The sequence below is a fragment of the Talpa occidentalis genome, unplaced genomic scaffold, assembly GCF_014898055.3.
Source record: "Talpa occidentalis isolate TD23 unplaced genomic scaffold, MPIMG_talOcc4v2.1, whole genome shotgun sequence".
Lineage (NCBI taxonomy): Eukaryota > Metazoa > Chordata > Mammalia > Eulipotyphla > Talpidae > Talpa > Talpa occidentalis.
This window is the reverse complement of record NW_026555331.1, coordinates 112,891,905-112,911,136: the sequence shown is the minus strand read 5'-3', so window position 1 is coordinate 112,911,136 and position 19,232 is coordinate 112,891,905. Positions and strand designations below refer to the sequence as shown.

General features: G+C 35.9%; 1 protein-coding gene across 4 annotated transcripts in view; it reads right to left on the bottom strand.

The window, feature by feature from the left end:
• The window catches only part of ELAPOR2 (endosome-lysosome associated apoptosis and autophagy regulator family member 2), a 179,856-nt gene that overhangs the window by 67,035 nt on the left and 93,589 nt on the right, over positions 1 to 19,232 (bottom strand). For all 4 annotated transcript variants that reach the window (XM_054692480.1, XM_037510727.2, XM_054692481.1 and 1 more), the window contains exon 2: positions 9,035 to 9,155. In XM_054692480.1, the coding sequence (XP_054548455.1) occupies positions 9,035 to 9,080 (46 nt within the window). In that variant the 5' untranslated portion in view covers positions 9,081 to 9,155. The remainder of the gene's footprint in view (positions 1 to 9,034; positions 9,156 to 19,232) is intronic.

Genomic DNA, 19,232 nt, shown 5'->3' with positions numbered 1-19,232 from the left:
GGACAATGTACAAAGTAATGGCTACTGAACTAAATCATTTATATGCTGATAATCATCTATGATTTATGCCTAACAATAAAGAACATCTATTTTTAATCTTTTCACCACAAGGGCCTCTTAATTTTGTTTTCCTTTCCTCCAGAGACTACATGCTTAGACAGATGATGGCTATCAATTACATTTATTCATAATTCATCCATTTTTGCTATTTTAATCAAAGTTCTTTATTACTAAAATGTATTTTCTAAATGTCACACAACAATTAGTAGTAGTAAAAGGATTTTGGATGTACTCGTTTAATAAGATATTGATGTTGTATATGAGACTATGGAATCTCAGTATTGGTAAGTTTCTGGGAAACACACTATATTAAATTAATTCACTTAACAAATATTTTTTGAGGACCTAGGATTTAGTAGGCAAACACTAAGGTACCAAGAATATTTTGATGAATAAAATGGAAATAGTCCCTACTGTCTTGGAGCTTCTATTCTATCTAGACTCATCTTCCTAAAAATATATGTAATTTATATTTTACTAAGTTAAATTCACTGTAAAATTAACACTGTTAAAAATTATATAAAAATACATACGGGCCTCCCCTGGTGGCGCAGCGGTTGAGCGCTGGGCTGCAAAGCTGCCCACAGCCTCTGCAGTGCCGGTTCGATCTCCAGCCACAGGCAAGGGTCCCACATGGCGTAACAGATCTCTCCTGCCACACCCGCTGCTCCCCTCAGCAGTGTATTTCGTCACTCTGCCTGTTCTATTCCCCACTCTGACTCTGGTGAATTCTCTCACCCTCCCGCGCTTCTGACTTTACCCAGTGCTTGTATAAATAACTAAATCTTAATAAATAAATAAATAAATAAATAAATAAACATACATCTTTAGGACAATTATCAATTTTCCTTCAATTTCTAAATTTTGATAAAATGAGAGCAATAAAATTAGGTTAAAGCTATAGACATTGTTATTGACTGCATAGGAACTTGTAACTACTGTTTCTGTCACTTATATTAAAGACAGTACAAACAGGGAAAATAATGCATAGACTGTGGACCTTAAAAAAGATAAATTTTAGCTTTATCAATAATTTAGCCAATCATTTATCATTGTCATATAATTATAACCATCAATTGCTTATAATTCCTCTCATAGAAAACACAAGAACATAGGAAATGTGATCTAAGAAACTATCATATAGAAACCAGCAAATCTCAATTACCTCTTCTTCTTCCAATGCTAGTAATGAGAAAACTCAAACACTATCCTTTTAAGTAATTGTTTCTGGAATTCTTGGAAGGAAAAATAATTTTGAACTCTCATTTTACAAAAATGAAAGCAAGACAGGAGGATGCCAAAACAGGCTATGCCCTGCTGATGTCCCCTTATTTATATTAAGACATAAAAGGCTATGAATGCATTGATGGTGAGTATGATGTGGTAAGACACACCTAAAGTCTGACCTACTCCCCTAAATCATGTACAGTGTTGTAAGCCACTGTTACCTCAATAAGGAAAAAAAAATATATAAAAGATAAATTTCTAGAACTGGAATGTCAAAGATAAAATTACTAGAACTGATTTCTTAGAACCCAATCCCATCAATATCAATTTTTAACTTTTCATTAAGGCTCAAGGATGAAGTGGAAGGCCACAGAGAAGTGATTTTTTTAAGTTCATATTTATGAAATTCTTTGACAGAGAAAAGAAGTAATTTTCACCTCTCATTTTACAAAAACAAAAGTGAAAGAGAAGATACAGAAAAGAACATATTAATACAAATCTATTTTGGTTAATTCTCTCTAATCACTGTTATTTAAAAATATCTCTACACTGAAAACTAATTTTTACCCCTACATCCTTTCTAATGAATGGGTCCTCATGCCACACAGCCCTATCAGGATGTATAGAGTATAATCATCACCATACTTCTCAACTGATGAGCCAGAACATCAATGCCAGTCCCCCCACACACACCATATCCTCCACTACAAAAATCATTAATTCGTAGCAGACAAAAAGATAAGCAAAAGCTAACTAAAGTAGTTTTCATCTTTAAAAACAATACAAATGTATTCTATTGTGGCATTTTGACTTTAGTGTTTGATAGGGTAGGAACCAATTCCAGTTGAGTGCACAAAGGATGACACAGGTTTATATAAAAAACATAACAGCGAAGGTCAGGGGAAGGAAAATGTTCTGAGTATTTGATGAGGTCACCTAAGAGAGCAGAACAATGCATCTGTGAAATCAGTTTTCTCAAATTCCAATTATGTCCTAACACTTTGATCCTATATCATGCTGAACTTTTCCTGTTCAGTAGAAAGTGTCAGTCACCCCCTACATCCTGATAGTCTCTCTGTCCTTGATTCTGTAGTTCTGAGAGCTGAGTTTTCTCATCTCCTTATAAAACATTTTTTTTCAGAGGTTCCCTCAGCCACAGCTCCCATCAAACACTACAAATGATGTAAAGCCTGATTTGAGTTGTTCTCTAAATCGCATTTGTTCCTGCCTTTCACCTACCATCTGTGTTACTGAGCACATTTAACTTCAACACTGTTCCCATTTAGAACTCAATGCATCAACATTTGAAAAGCATAGCCTTACAAATCTGATTAGATCTCGGTGTTTCATATACAGAAATGAAACACTGAGGTCAATGAGTCTCTGATAACACCAAAATTTTTCTGTCAACAAATGTTCCCGTGTTCTAGTGCTTTCTTGGGAATCACGAGGGGATTAGAGATCCTCTGCTCTTCAGAAGAATGAAATAGAACTCTATTCCCAAGTGCAAATTTTTTTTTTTAAGATTTATTTATTTATTTAGACAAGCACTGGGTACAGTCAGAAGCGCGGGAGGGTGAGAGAATTCACCAGAGCCAGAGCGGGGAGCAGAGCAGGCAGAAGGACCGAAGTACACTGCTGAGGGGAGCAGCAGGCGCAGGAGAGGTCTGCGCGCCATGTGGGACCCTCCTCCGGTGGCTGGGGAGCAGTCGGGGATGGAACAGGTGCTGCAGAGGTTGCGGGCAGCTTCGCAACCCAGCGCTCAACCACTGCGCCACTGGGGAGGCCCCCAAGTGCAAATTTTTAAGTTAAAAAAGGCAGCAATTTTTTTCTAATACATGTTAAATAATAAAATGTTTTTATTTTATAATTCATTTATAAAATTGTATAATTCAACATGCTAGGCATAGAAAAAAAACACTAACCAACCTCTCATTGTATAGTAAGTTATAATTACAAAATGTGCCCCTAAATTCACGATGTTATCCTCTTACCCTTCAGAAAAGTACTTACAATTAGGAATAATATCTGTAGGGATCAGTATTCAATGAAAATGCTTCACAAGCAACATATGTCACCTTTTAGATGTCATCTTTTAAAAACAATCCACTTAACTCTCCAGGAGATAAATGTGAGGGGCAGGGATGACTCAAGAAGGGGACTAACACTGACACAGCATATAGTATAGTGTATTCCAAAGAGGCGGTACACTAGAAGGGTTAAAAACATGAACCCAGGTTTCAAATTCCAGTTCTGCCTTGGACTTATTTATGTGAGGTAATAAAAATACCTACTTTAAATGATTGTTGGGATGACTAAATGAACTTGAGTGAATTCATAGAAAGCATTTATAACTGTGTCTGGCAATAGCAAGTAAAGATTCACTGTTATGACTTTTCATTATTACTATGAAGTTATAGTGTTACACAATTGTGATTTCTTGCATTATAGATTGTATTTATTATCTCATTTAAGCCCTTCAAACATATATGAATGACTGTCTCCAGGTAAGAGCTACTGGTATGACACATAAGAGCCTGTAAGATCTGCCAGAATCTCCGTCCATTCTCACATCCTGCCTGAGAGCAGCCATGCAAAACGCAGAAAAGCCCAAGGCGGCGCCCCCTTGCAGCTCTGCCCAGGTTTGCTATGCCTCCAATGCCACTTTGTATCATGGAGTTAAAGAACTTCTTCCTGCAGGATGCGCCTCACAGACTCTAAGAAAATTAACACATTGGCCCATTAAGTATGGCATTTAATCCTGATTCAATTAAGTTAGAACACAATTTCTCACATGAACCTGACAAGTCTCAGATAATTTTCCAAGGTTATTTAGCTAGTAACTGATGAGTCTGAACTTCAAACTTATACCTGCTACACTATAAGACCCTCTGATGAGAAGTCATCCCCTCTCTCTTTGGTGAGGACACCTGAGGTATGTATATCCATCATGCAGTTTGCCTACGTTGCCACTACACCCTATAAATATTGACCCGATTGCTCTCTTATTAAAATGAAAGTTCTGGAAAATAGGCACCTTTTGTTTTATTATGTTTGTCCCTATTGTCAAGAACACAGGAAACACTCCATGTTTGTTCGATGAATTAAGATTAATAAATAGCTGTGATCAATATTTTGCCTAAATATGTAAGTCATTTGCAGATCTTGGGCTAATCTCAGGTGTATGCTACACTTAGCTACCAATTGTGGGGGTCTTCAACTGGATACCAAAGCAGCAACATCGCAAATTAAACTTGTAGAGCAAGCAGACTATATGAAATTAGTTAAGTCACAGTACAAGTAACATTATGTAAACATTTACAAAATTAGCAAGGTATGTATGTTTAAATCTGTGGTTTCCAAAAATAATACCTGCAGAAATTAGCCCAAGGATTCCAACTACACATTAGATAAAAATCCTATTATCAAAAATAATAGGGAAATTCTGGGAAAAACAGGCTGCATGTAACTACAACAAGCAACATATAAATAAATACCTGTTATATTTCTCAGAGATATTTACATGTAAATATGCAGTGTATACCTCCAAGAAGGGGTCACAGCATTTATCACTTTGCAAACACGCAAGTATTTCACCACATAAAATCCTGATGCACTTTTTTTCTAAATGGGTAGTGTTTCTTGGGAATGGTATTCTATAGAACAGACTTAATGTATGACTGTAATCTTCATTCTGTGGCATTCCATTCAACTGGCTGATGCACAGGTTGCTATGTCAGTATCAACTCTTCTAACACAATTTCAATAGACAATGTGTTGAATACTGGGGAAAAGTCTACACTTGGAAGTACTATGATCCCAAGATACGGATTTTTAAATATCTCACCCACCAAGCTAAAACCATCTTTTCCATAAGAATCCTTCCTCTGACACTTCCAAATGGAATTAAAAGCTATTGACTCAAACTGGGATTATTTATTTATTCCTTAAGGTCCATTAAATGTAGGTTATAACAATAGATCTAAGGGGAAAAAAATCTTTTTTGTACGAAAGGACTTTTGTTTCTAATCTGAACATAGAACTTTTGATTCAAGAAAACCAAATATTAGAAGTAATATAAATATTAAAGTTCAAGATTAAGCAATTTGCACAAGACTATAACCAATTTGATATAAACATACCAAACTGAATTACAGATATCTTAAATAACGATTATGAATTAGAAAATGATGTGTTATGGTTGTAATTGGTGTCATGGACTTAGTAAATATGTGAGGAAACAGGTAAAGAAATTCTCTCACTACTGGAAGACAGGCTTTCATTTTTAAGATTTGGTTTAAAATAAATGGGGAAAAGAGGAGTGTGGTAGAGAATATGAATGAATGAATGAATGAATGAATGAATGAATCCCACGCAGGCAACCATTCCAAAATAACTTGTTTTTGATGATTTAAGAATTTCACAGGGAAAAAAAAAGAATTTCACAGGGACCCAAAGAATTAGGGAAGATTTTCCAAATGCTTGTGCAAGAACAGTGACCCATCAGTGGAGAAGGGATGGAACTAGTACAGGATTCTCCCTTTGTTCCAGGAGAAAACCAGGAATGTTGTGGTTCAGGAATGGCATGCTCATGCACACTGTGCTTGAATGACACCAAGACCTCAAACTATGGGTGATATGCACACTCAAGATTCTTAGCACCCAGACTTGGAAGAAAGCATCAAAGTTCCCAGTAGCTAAGCCTGGAGCTACCAAAAAAGAAGGAGCTATGGGGTAATCTCTATGGCCTGCCTAAAGCAGCACTACAAGAGACTGAGGAGTTTTCCACAGCAGAAGAGGCAAGAGGACAACAGGGACCAGTGTCAGTAAGAGCTCTCTAACCCATTTCCTGAGCCCTATAATACACTTCAAGCTCACATATACTCCAGAGTTCTAATGCAACAAAAACTGTTATGTGTCTTCTCATTGACTTCATTCAGAGGAGCCTTACAACCAGATTCTATATGATTTCTTTAAAAATAAAAATTTATAATAAAGCTTACCTATCGATTTTCGGAGAAATTTACAACTACTACTGAGGGAAAGCCTCCTCTATTAAGAGTAGGGAAGCTACTCTATTACATTCTGAAGACTATATAACATTTTCAACTGAGGCCCAATTTTGGATCCAACTTCATTTGGAGACATCAAGATCTGGGGGAAAAATATGTCCCCACACAACAATTGCCTTAAATATTCTTCACTTACTTGAAGTTGTTATGTTCCACTTTTTTATATTCTCTTGTTATATGGCCCAGCTGCTGGGGCACATCATTACAGCACAACTGCTGAGTCTAGTCTATGGGCATCACTTACCACCCACGGTCTTGACATCACTCAGGCACGGCTGGCAAGGAACCTAGACCACAATAACCCTGTCTTCTCCAGAACAAGGGGATATAACCACTGTCTCAATGCTACACCTTCTCTGCTGTTAGGTCACTTCCCTCTTTTATCCTTGAAGCACAGTTTTTACAATATCCCTTGAAGATGTCCACCAACAGAGCTGTGAGTCCCCCAGCTGGGGCTTTGGAAGCTGTTCCAGGCTGGCATGTTCAAGTGGCAGTTTAAGTGAGGGTAAAAGGCAGGCTCTGGAATAAGACATGTGTATTTTTGAATCCAGATTTGCCACATGTTAGCTATATGATCTGTGGTAACTTATTACACCACTCTAACTCTTATTGTTCTCATCAGTACAATGGAAACACTAACAGTAGCTCTCTGAGAGAATTGTAAGGTGGTGTAATGGGAGACTGAGTTAAAGCTCCAAGCATAATGTTTAGCACGGAATCAGTACATGAGAAATGGCAACTATTATTAGCAAGAGAATACCTAAGCCACTGAAGAAAACTGCCTTCAGCTGTACTTTAATGAGTAGTAATAGGGTAAATATTAACATGTTTAATGTTATGAATTAACTGAGCTTGTAAGTTATTTAGATCTATTAAGTTGTAACTTTTAAAATAACTTGCTTTTACCACATGAAGGAAAAGTCACATATCAGAGACCAGACAAACAGCTTCCAAAAAAAAAAAAATAATAAGTATATTAATGGTGAAATAATTGCAAATTCAGAATGATTTCAGACAATCTACTGGTTTAAAAAATGTCCAGTCACCACATAAGTAAAGTCATTTTTAAAGTAAATTGTATCTTTTTTTAAATTAGTAATAATGGCGACTTAATTACTTTTAGAAATTTGTAGAAAAGTCCTAGTAGAGTTTCATGTACGAAACATTATCTATGGAAGATTATGGTAAATAATGAGCCAAAATGTCCCTGGAAATATTCAAATAGAAACTAGTATTCAGATAGAGATTAGTAATTAGGCATCATTTCTGTAATAAAGTTTTGAACTTTTGGCCAAATAATTTATTTAGTGACATGTTGGTAAACTGTTTAACAATTGGTCTCAAAGGAAAGTGAGATTCCTGACTTATAGTGTTCCCCAATTTCCATGGAGTAAAAAATCCACAATGGACCATTTCAAATTAACAATCAGCTCTCCAGAGCCACTGCCAGCCAGCACCACCATATCTCCTAGATACAAATTAGCTTTCATGGTGATTGGCAGTCCACTTCAATGAGGGAGTTTACAAGAACACCAAGAAATTAGTGAATTATCCAATATTAAAAGCTAAGTACAGATAAACAATAGACAGATCTGCCAGGAAGTTGACCAATGCAATTTTACGATGAGCTGATCCCACAGGTGTTATTTCCAGTCTGCCATCACTGAAAGCTGATCCACTCTGCCCACATGGTAGCATACCCTCCAGTCTCACACTCACTCCACTACCTTTTAACACTCTTGCTGGACTGAAGTCTTTACCCCCTACAGGGATTCTCAGGTCTCTCTCTATTCATTTCATACCATTCACCAAGAAATAATGATTTTCTTCCCTAATTTTCCTTTGCTAAAAAAAAAAAAAAAAAAAAAAAACCAATCCAAAACAGAGGCATATTCTCTCTCTGACCCAGAAGGAGTTAACTACCATTTAATAATTTGCTTATATGCTCTTTCATTTGAAAACACAAGAACTAAACTTTTAGGAATACCATTTGGAAGACAGCAAGAAAACCAAAATAATCTTTCCATCTTACTTCCTGCTTTGAGCTCCAGACCACTCCTAAACTATTTCGCTGGAGGAATCCAAATCAAACAAATAAGGAGAGTTTATAAATTAAAATGAATTTAATAACATATTTCTCTGTTAATTCATAATGTTGCACTTAAACCTGCTTAAGTGCTAAAAAAAACATGATGGTGCATTAATTTTACAACTTCTCTGTAGGTTATACTGAAAAGACAAATTAGTTATTTCTATGACTTAAAAAAGAAAAGAGATCCATTGCTAGAGCAAAGAGTTTTGGGGCAGGCTAATGGCAGTAACAGTACAGCAATGTGATTTATACAATGCCACTGAGCTGGACACGGAAGAATGGTTTTAGATGGTAAAATGTACATTATGTATATTAACCAAAATTTTTAAAAGCTCTTTTAAAATTTAAAGGAAAAAAAACAAATGAAAAAGAAATTAAAGACTATAAACTGAAATATTTAAATAAATAAAATCCTCATAATGCTTTGTGTCTCATGTAGACTTCAGACAGCCCATCGAGTATTGGCAAAGTGTGCTTCTGCGCTCCTAGACATCAGAGGTACGTGTCTCTTATATTATAATTAACATCTTGGGTTAATATGAAGGGGTTATGGTTTAATCAGGGGGGAAATGTCAAAACATACTGCATTCTTTGCCTCTCACGGGGTCAGGCAGGCCTGAGCAGTCCATGGCAGAATTCGGAATGGCCACCCTCCATCTGGAGCCACTGCTGTCACATTCTGTATATTCAAAGTGGTAATCTTTCTGCAAATAATCACAAAACAAGCCTTTGTTAGTTATTTTTAATGGGACAACTGTGCTTTCTCAATCACCTCCAAACCTGCCTGCAAGCCTGACTCCCAACTGCATTCTCTGGTTGATTCTCATTCATCACCCCACCTCATCATGCCAGACGCTGGGTAAGACCACCAATGCTCTCAAACTATAACCACCGACCTTTAGTCTCAACTACCTAAAAAAGCTGCAGTGCACTTCTCTGTTACTTCTGCAGACTTTTAAGCTCTAAAATTGACAGATATAAATCTAAGCAAAATAACATCCGGAAATTGAATCCTGTGACTGTCCCAAGTTTTCTAAAGAAAGAATAAAAGGACTGTTTCCATTGACCTAATTCTTATTCTGCTTAAAATTGAACAGAAGGTGTAATATTAATCATCCAAATGCTAGTAAAAGACTATTAGTTGTTTCTGTTATGTTTTGCTTTAAAGCAGCTTTCAAAGGCTCACATCACACCCACCATAGCAGGCTGCCATCAATCAAAAGCAATGGAATAGAAATTTATTACAATTGCCAAATTAAGACCAACCCATTTGTCTCTGGCCTTTGGCTGCTTTGAAATTGTCATGAGTTCCCTTGTTAAGAGCATATTATACATATGGGATATCTGAACTGAGAGGTATGAGAACAAAATGTTATTGGGTCATTTTAAGAATAAGAGAAGTTCTAAATCCATCCCACAATGTTTTCAGTTCAACATCATTTTTATTCAGTTCATTATCTTGGATGTTGCTATTCTGCTTCATTCACTTTGCTTTACCTCCCTTTCTATATCAATGACAGAGCAGAATTATCAAGACATATCACGATAAGGAAATCAGGTATGGGAGGAGTGTGGAGGTATCTGTGTATGTGCATCTGTGTATGTGCATTTGTGTGTGTGTGCACACACAAATGCACATACACACTCAAAAAGAATAGCAATGAAGAAATAGGTTCTGGAATCAGAACAGTCTGGATTTGAATTCACATCCCAGTCCTCCACCTACAATCTATGTGGTACTATGCAAATCACCTTTATCTCTCAATGTCCCTGCGTTTTCATGAGTAAAAGTAGAATAATTTTTCCTATTATGTTGTTGTGGAAATTGAGATAAAGCATGTAAAATGTTAGGGATGGAATCAGAATTTGATTAATGGTAGAATTTTACACTATTAAGGACAACAAGACATAAAGGAGCTAGTGGCACTATGGTAAGGTACAAACTAGCTGAGTCTGTTTGTTTCCCCTGTTTCAATTTCTCCATATACTTAAGATAGCCTGATAAGGGATCATGAGTTAGAAAAGGTAGAATTATCAGACTACAAGCAAATGTCTTTATGCTATAATCAGACTCTCCTCTAGAAATCAAATTTAGTATATCTTTCAGGCAATCATCTCTGAGTATTATTTTTTTCACTCAATTTTTTTGATCAAATTTGGCAAACAGGTATCTTGAGATTATGTTATCTGATAAGACCCTGGATTTCAGTCTGCTTCACTGCCAATTAAGGGCAAATCTATATACTTAAAATATCAATAAAAGCTGCCAAATGGGAAAGATTTTTCCAGAGGGAAAGATGGAAGAAGGAAGAAAGAAAGGGAAGAAGAGGGAGAGGAAGAAGAGATGGGAGTGACTTGAACAATTAAAGTTCACTAAATGAGACTACATACAAATGTTAAACACTGGTACATCAAAAATATCATAAACAAAAGTTAAAGATAAGCAAAAAAAAACAATTGGTGAAGAAACACCCAACAAAAGTAAACTAATATATGAACACTAGGTTTCTAAAAATCAGTGAGGAAAATGACAAATAACTATTTGAAGATACAGTCTAAGAACACAAGGAATTCATAATGAATAATACAAATGTTCAATGAATATATTAAAAACATGCCAATAAAATACAATTAATAATTTTCATCAAGTTGGCACAATTTTTAAAACACATTTTAAAAACTCTCTAGAGTAAACGTGCAAGAAAATGAGTATTTATGTACTTCCAACGAGGAAGTAAAGTAGTACAGGTTTGCTGGAGAGGAGCATATTAATAAGTAACTTAAAAGTGTTCAAATGTTGAACTCAAAATCCCACTTTTAGAATCTAAAATAAGAGGGGAAAAAATATTTAGTATGGTCAGTGACTTATGACCAAAATTGTTCAACATAAAACTGATAGAGCCAGAAGAAACATAATTAATTTGAGATTATCAAACCTCACATTTTCATTATCTATTTGGCAATTTTCACGAGCATTTATATCATTAAATTCTTTTAACAATTATGTGGTTTTGGGAGAAGTGTTAATATTATTGCTACTGTTCAAATGAAACTCATATTCAGTAAATGAATTACCCAGAGATTCTTAGTTACTAAGTAGCATAGCTGAAGACGGAAGTCAAACCTTCTGCTTGCCAGTATTTTCAGTTCATATAATGCCATCATGTTTAAAATAGAAGGTTACCATTCTAAAATAGGAGTGGTAAAAGTTACTATAAAAGCCTGATGGTGGGCCTCCCCGGTGGCGGTGGCGCAGCGATTGAGTGCTGGGTTGCGAAGCTGCCCGCGGCCTCTGCAGCGCCAGTTGAATCCCCCGACACCAGGTGAGGGTCCCACATGGCGTTCAGACCTCTCCTGCCGCCCGCTGCTCCCCTCAGCAGTGTGCTTCGTCAGTCTACCTGTTCTGTTCCCCGCTCTGGCTCTGGTAATTTCTATCACCCTCCAGCGCTTCTGACTGGACCCAGTGCTTGTATAAATAAATAAATAAAATCATTTAAAAAAATAATAAAAATAAATAAATAAAAGCCTGACAGCTACAAAAGACTAATTGTAATTATAAGAGTGTCTCAAATTCAAACAGAAAAACAAGAGTACGTAGAAAAAAGCAGAAACCATTTGACTCTCCTCTATTTCTATATTAACTGCTGTAACAAATTACCACCTAATTAAGCCAACAGAAATTTATTCTTTCACAGTTTTATAGGTAAGATCAAAAACCATACAGTTTTTGGGCTAAAATCAAAGTGTCAGCCAGGCTGTGCTCCCTCTAAAAAAATCCAGGGGAAAATCAACTGCTTGCTTCTTCCAGTTTCATTTTGTTCATTACCTAGTTCTAATGCCACTATCCACATTGTTAGGTATTTGTTACAGCAGCTCCCTGCTTCCAGGTAGCAAAAAATCTGTGTATTTTTTTCTTTAGCCAATATTAACAAATTTCCACAAATTTTGTATAATTAAATAACAAATTTAAACAACAGAATGTATACCCTTCCAGTTCTGGAAACCAAAAGTCCAAAGTCACTATCACTGAGTTACCAAGATTCATTTCCTGCCTCTTCTGGTTTCTGGTAACTACCAGCATACATAGGCTTGTGACCACTTCACTCTAATCACTGCTTCTGTGGACAGGGTCTTCCTTCTCTTCCCCTTGTGATTGCATTTAAGGCCATTCAAATAACCTCCCATCTCAAGATTTTTACTTTATCTTTAAAGAAATCCCCCCTTTTTTGGTCATATAAGATAATATTTAAGAATTCCAGGGATTAGGACATGACTATTTGGGAGGAGGCCTTATTCAGCCTACCATGATCTCCTATTGTAGAACAGCCTAGGTGAGCCATGAGGTTGCATAATGGCTCTTTTATTCTTCCATTCCCAATTGTTTATATTAGGAAGTCTTTCCTATTTTCATATCCCACTGAGAAGATCCCAGCCCCAAAGGTAAGATTCAGGTAAGCTATTATCATCCTTGCAAGATAAAGATGCCAAAAAGTCTGCCATGAATTTCAAATGAAACAAGAGCTCTGAGTAAAATAGGTAAGTAAACTCAGAAAAACTCTCCTGCACCACTGCCTCTGTTATTCAGGTCACCAGTTATGAGAACAGTAATAAGAACGTGAGAAAGGTATGGTGTGTCTTCTGGCTATAATGGAGAATGTCACATGCCATTTAATTTTCCTAAGATTTTTTATTCTATCTGCCTCCCCTAAATTACCAAAAAACTCTAAAAAGCCAGTTACTGTTTAGTTACAAAATTACTAGGATTTCAATAAGAAGCTTTAATATGTTTATTTATAATTTAAACATACTGAAATGTAAATGTATGTCATACTTGAGGTCAGGAATTGAGTGTGCATCCTAAGAAAGATGGGTTTTATTTTTAATTATTTAATACACTTTCATCTGGATCACTAACAAATAATTTTTCAATTCTGTTTCTAAAGGCAACTCTTAAATCCACAGCAAACATTTAAGTAATGGTGATATAGCAAACTCACTAAAGATACATTACATGTCCCCAAAATATTCTGAATGGTATTCAAGGTACTAAATAAAGAGATTTGCTGCATACACCTTTTCTGATTTTATAGATAACACACAAAACTCTAGCCATACATCCAAGTAAACATTAAGCATTTAAAATTACCCTTTATATATGAGAATTTTCTGAGTGTTAAAGAACAATTTAAAAATTAAAGTTTTTTCCATACAATTATAAAATTAACACATATCAAAGATTTCTTTGAAGCCATTAATTATTAAATCAATCAGTAAACAATTACCACCAGGTCAGAGACGAAATCAAAGAATACACATAAACAGGTAATAGAGAAAATGAAATAAACAGACTAGAAGATACAGAACTGGCAAATATACAAAAGGTAATAATGAATTGAATTCCAATAGATAAAATGCATTTTCATTTCTATGAATAAGAATCATTTGTTTTACTCTATTTCCTACAAAGCACAGTTATAAAATAGAGAAATGCCAGCCCCTATAGAAATTGATTATTCAGATAATAAGATGAACAGGACACCCAGTAATATTTTCTGCCTATTTCAACATGTTTCACAAATTTTCTTAACAATTTTTCTGATACTCAGGACTCCCAATAGTTTATGGTTAAACATGTTGAACTGAGTCAGAGCAACTCTGACAACAGAAAAGCAGCTCACAAACACACTCTCCAAATTATAAAATGGAGGAAACACTTGGCCTTATCCCCACTCAAAGGACAGCAGTTATTTATTCAGACAAGTCTGTAAATCGCAGAATGCTATGATATGGAAACAATGGTCCCAAACAACAAAATATAATGGGATTCCCCCCAAATCCTTGCAATTGTAAATTGCATTGTAAATATGTGGAAACCAGGAAACAACCTAAAAAGAAACAAAGTGTGGAATTGCTTCTGATCATAAAATATTTAAGGGAATATCATCCCTCAACAGAAAGCACACTCACTTCCTCATCTCACAAATCAAAGTATTGGCATGAACTCTTCTCAAATAGTGAAATCTAAATGTCTTATCTTACACCTCAAACAGTATGTCAGGATACACCCAACTAAATATTGGATGCCCACAGTTCCTCCTAACAAAGATTCTCTCCCTGACCAAACTGTAGTCAGGCTCCCCTGAACTCTTCCCAAAGAAGCCCTAACCTTTAGGGGGTGTTCATCTTTGCATAGTTCAATTTCAGCAAGAATCCTGTAAAGTAAGTTTTTATCAAAAGCACCCCCCTACACACATTTATCGCTGATGTTTATTCTCGGTAATTTCCAATTACTGACCCTCACCCTGTTACTTCCTTATAAATTCCTACTTTTCAATGCTCTGGAACTGAGTCAAGTTCTGTACTGATGTCTCTTATTCCCTATTGCTAGAGTTTCTGAATAAAATCTGTTTTTATATGTTAACTACTGTCTAGCTCTGGTTTCCTATGATAGCCCCAAATACAAAAGTTACTTACAATGGGAAAATCTCATGGTGTACACAAAAAATCCTGAGGTGTCATCTCCAATTATTACAATTGTTACAGTTTAACTACACATAGGTTAAGGATGCTTCAACTAAATTTCACATAATACTCACTATATTGATAATACATATACATACATCTATCATGATTTATACATCTATCAATATATATCATTTTACATGTTAATATATATATCATCCTTTTTCTACCAAACACTTTTTTATTAAATAAATACTATGACCTGAATGCTATAGGGGAGATTTGAAATAAATCTAACACATAGTTCCTGTACTCAATTAGCTTATGATTTTGTTGGCGTGGACAGGACACACACAACTACAAAACATACAATTTTACAAGAAATGTGCAAAGATTAAGGGATCCAAAGTATAACAGTGACATCACAAATCAGAGTATAAGCAAAAACTCTACCTGGAGAAAATTAGCAATAAAAATCCTATAACTGCCCCATAAAGTACAATGTTATGCCGTTTTCTCAATAAATTCAGTCTATTTTTCCTTAAGCACTCTGTCACATATTTATTAGTACCTAAATTATTTGCTTTTTTAGGGGGCATGTTTTGTAGAAAAATAAATAAAATATTCATGATAAGATCTCATTATGTTATGATTTCAGAGTCAGATGAAATTTCTGTGAGCTAGACCCCTCTGCAAAGGTTTTGAGAAGAAAGCCCTAAAAGATAGGCATCATTTATATCTAATTTAGTGCCATCCAGTTCCCTCATAAGTAATTAATTTCAACACAGTTTGATAAACAGTGAGATTAAGCCTGAAGATAATACACCTAAAGATAAGCAGTGAAATACAATAGCCTATATATGGGCATACAGATCATTCAGGGGGTGAGTGGGTAATGAGTTAGTGGGTGGTGGATGAGTTGATGAGTAAGTGGCTGGATTGGTGAGTAACTGGTTGGGTTGTTAAGTGAGTAAGAGGGTGAGTGGATCCAGGAGTGAGGAAATGAACTTGTGAAAGTACAAAACAATAAACAAAGCTGTCTGGTCTTTTGTACCCTGTTAGTAACTCGCAATGAGAATATCAGCCCCTGATATTCCCTGCCTCTAAAGTCAATTAAGAGTTAACCACAGTAAATTATAAAGACACAGTAGATAACCACAAATTTTAGCACAGAGTCAAAAGCAGTGGAGGCAGTAGAATGACTCTGGCTTCAAGATGATGAAGTGCAGATACTTAGGGAAATATTCAGAGAGAGAGGGGACAAAAAAGAAACAAATGAAATTTATTTTCTTCATATAAGTTTCTTTCTCTTTGAATATTTTGATATGAAATGTTTGTAACAGCCTAACATTGTATTTGATGAGATGCAATTCTTAGAGACAGGCTCTTGAATTTAAGGGCTCAGCAAAGTATTTGGCATATTTATTTAAGAGAACAAGATGGAAAAAAAAAAAAAGAGCGAGAAAAAGAACATGGAGCTATATAGTACAAAGCACAAATATTTCAACTTCATTTCCAGGGAGTGAGCATACTCATTCAGCTGTGTGCAGAGGTCAAAACTACAAGAATGTTTAATGCAGACACACACACACACAACTTATAATAAAACCCCCCTTAGCCTGCATTATCAAGTACATGAATACAGTGGCACTGTAGAGAAATATTTATATTCAGAGTTTTCTTTTATAAAATGAACATGAAGTTACCATGGGAACCTAAGGCTAAGTAAAGTAATAAGTATGTGATCTATTTAAGACATATCCTTTTCTCTGCAATTGCAGATATTATTGCTTCTTAGAAATTATTTTGAACAATTCATATTTCTAATCTGAGTCCAATGTCTATCTTTGTAAAGAAGGACCTAAAGGATACTCAATTCACTTTGCAATTGGATATATATATATATATATATATATATATATATATATATACTGAGCACCTCCCACAGGCCATTGTGTAGACACTGGGGACACCACAGTGAATAAAATAGCCAATTCCCTGCTCTTCTGCTCTTCTGGGACTTACATTTTAGTGTGAATGGAAGCGCACCGAGTTTCTTGGAAAGACTAAACTTAAACCATCTTCCTCTTATGGTTCAATACCAGCTTTTAAAGAGGTGTGCAGTGAACTGGGAACAACAGCCAAGATTACAATCTCATCCCACCAGTGCTAAATCTAAGACCCTGAGCAACTCAAATAACTCTAAGCACCACTGGTTCCTCTGAATCTTTGAAAGAAAAAACTATGCTTGCAATGAATAACCTATATTTCATATTTTCACTGTTCTTAGTAAATGAATGAAAGGAAATCAACCACTTCCTGTAATCATGTACTGCCAGGAAAAGTTTCAAAAGAGAACCTTCTAAACCAAGTGTACCCATGAAGAAATGAATGAAATACCAATTTCCATAAGAAAATTAACTAGACAATCTATAATGATATCAATATTACAAACATTAAATTTTAAAACTGTTGCAGAAGATACTGAGGAAAATGTACGCCTTTGTAATAAGTCTTTAAACACATTCAATATTCCTTTATTATTACATTTAAACTTGCTGTATTAAATATATGTTTATATCTGTTCCCCACAACTGCAGAAGATTGGAATTTCCAAAAGAAGCAGAAAGTAAAGGAATATAAATACTGTAAGAAGACAAAAAGATGGACTAGAAGTGATAAGGACAATAGATGCAGGTGTCAACAATTATTTTCAGAAGATGGGAAGCATAAGGTAAACTACCATTGACTGATCAAAGCAAGAAAATCTGAAAGCTAAGGGCTGCATAGGCAGGTAACAAGAAGAAATTGTCAGAATTGAAAAGCCACAAATCTCAGAATGCCAACAAATCTACAAACAGAAAAAAATGATTAAAAATCTGTTTAAAAATATAGACCCTACCAAATACCTGCCATGTCATGATAACAGAAAAGAATTATCGTCTTTTGCTGGCAGCGGCGGGGGAATAAACAGAGATTTCAGATTCAGGGATATCAAGTGGAAGGAAAGACATGTTACTGAAAACAGGGACTGTGAACAGCTATACATATAAATGATGAGCTTTACCTCAGGGATGCTTCTTCATCAACTCTAAAACCCAAGCTCAGCTAAGCCCATCATCACTGTCCTTTTCACCTAAAATTTAGTCTTTCCAAAGACTAGCAGAGCCACAATCCTACTCACCCAAAGGCACCCTCCATGGATCTTACAGCCCATATTAGGAACTTTACCCACATTATTTCAACTTACTTTCACAATGGCTTACCACAGAATTGAGAAAAGCTAGAATAAAATCTTCATCCACAATATATTGATTTTATTGTTGCCAATAATAACACTAACAACATTTACAGAACTTTATAAAGCTTTCCAAAATAATTTTGATGACATTATCCTACTTGAAATGGTCCCAGAGCATAGGCCCCTGTAGCAGACCAAGGTCTTATATCCATCTTCATTGCCACTGACCTAATTTAATCACCATCTCCTGCTGCTTGGATGACTACTACTCAGAATCTTAACACATCCTTGCTTCTGCTCTTCCTTACACCCATGACACTCTGCAGCCAGTTCTAATTATGTCATCCCTGTTCAACCCCCTACAATGATTTCCAGTTGGTCTGAAGAAAAAGTCCACAATCTCAGCATAACATAAAAGGTCTTTCTTGATTCATTCTCTATCTCTTTCTCCACATTTCATTTCTCAACCTCATTCCTCTATGAAATACTGAAACAATGGGGCTCAACATGCTATATACTTCTTTTGCCTCCAGGTCCAGCATGGTTTTTTTCCTCTGCCCAAGAAATACGTATAATGGCAAAGCACTGTGTAGCAGGTTCTTTTTCAGGCCCATCCCTAACATCTGCAGGACCGAGGGCAAAAGACTAAATTGAGGTACCCCTTCCTGTTCTATACCCACCCCATACAAGAACACAGTCTACAATCAGGAGGATGGACCTGTGGAAACCCCATGAACGTCCTGGAGACAAATCTACACCTTTTAAGCACATTATTCCAAAGTCATGTTACCCTGTGTAAGGTATCAACAGGTGGGAGAAGGGGAGGATAAAACATCCAGGTGGACACATCCTGATGGACTGGACTGCAAAGCAGGAGGAAAAACACAATTGTAGGGAGACTAGAGCAAGGTAGGGGGACCTCGTGCCAGGTCTAAAAGTGACCGAGATCCCTATTATATAACAATAGTCAGACAAAAGAAGAGCAGGAAAGATATCTACCACTTATTAGTACAGAATTTCCTGGGAGAGAGGCAGAATCGTTCTACCTCTTGAAGAATTCTTGGGTAGAAGTAATTTT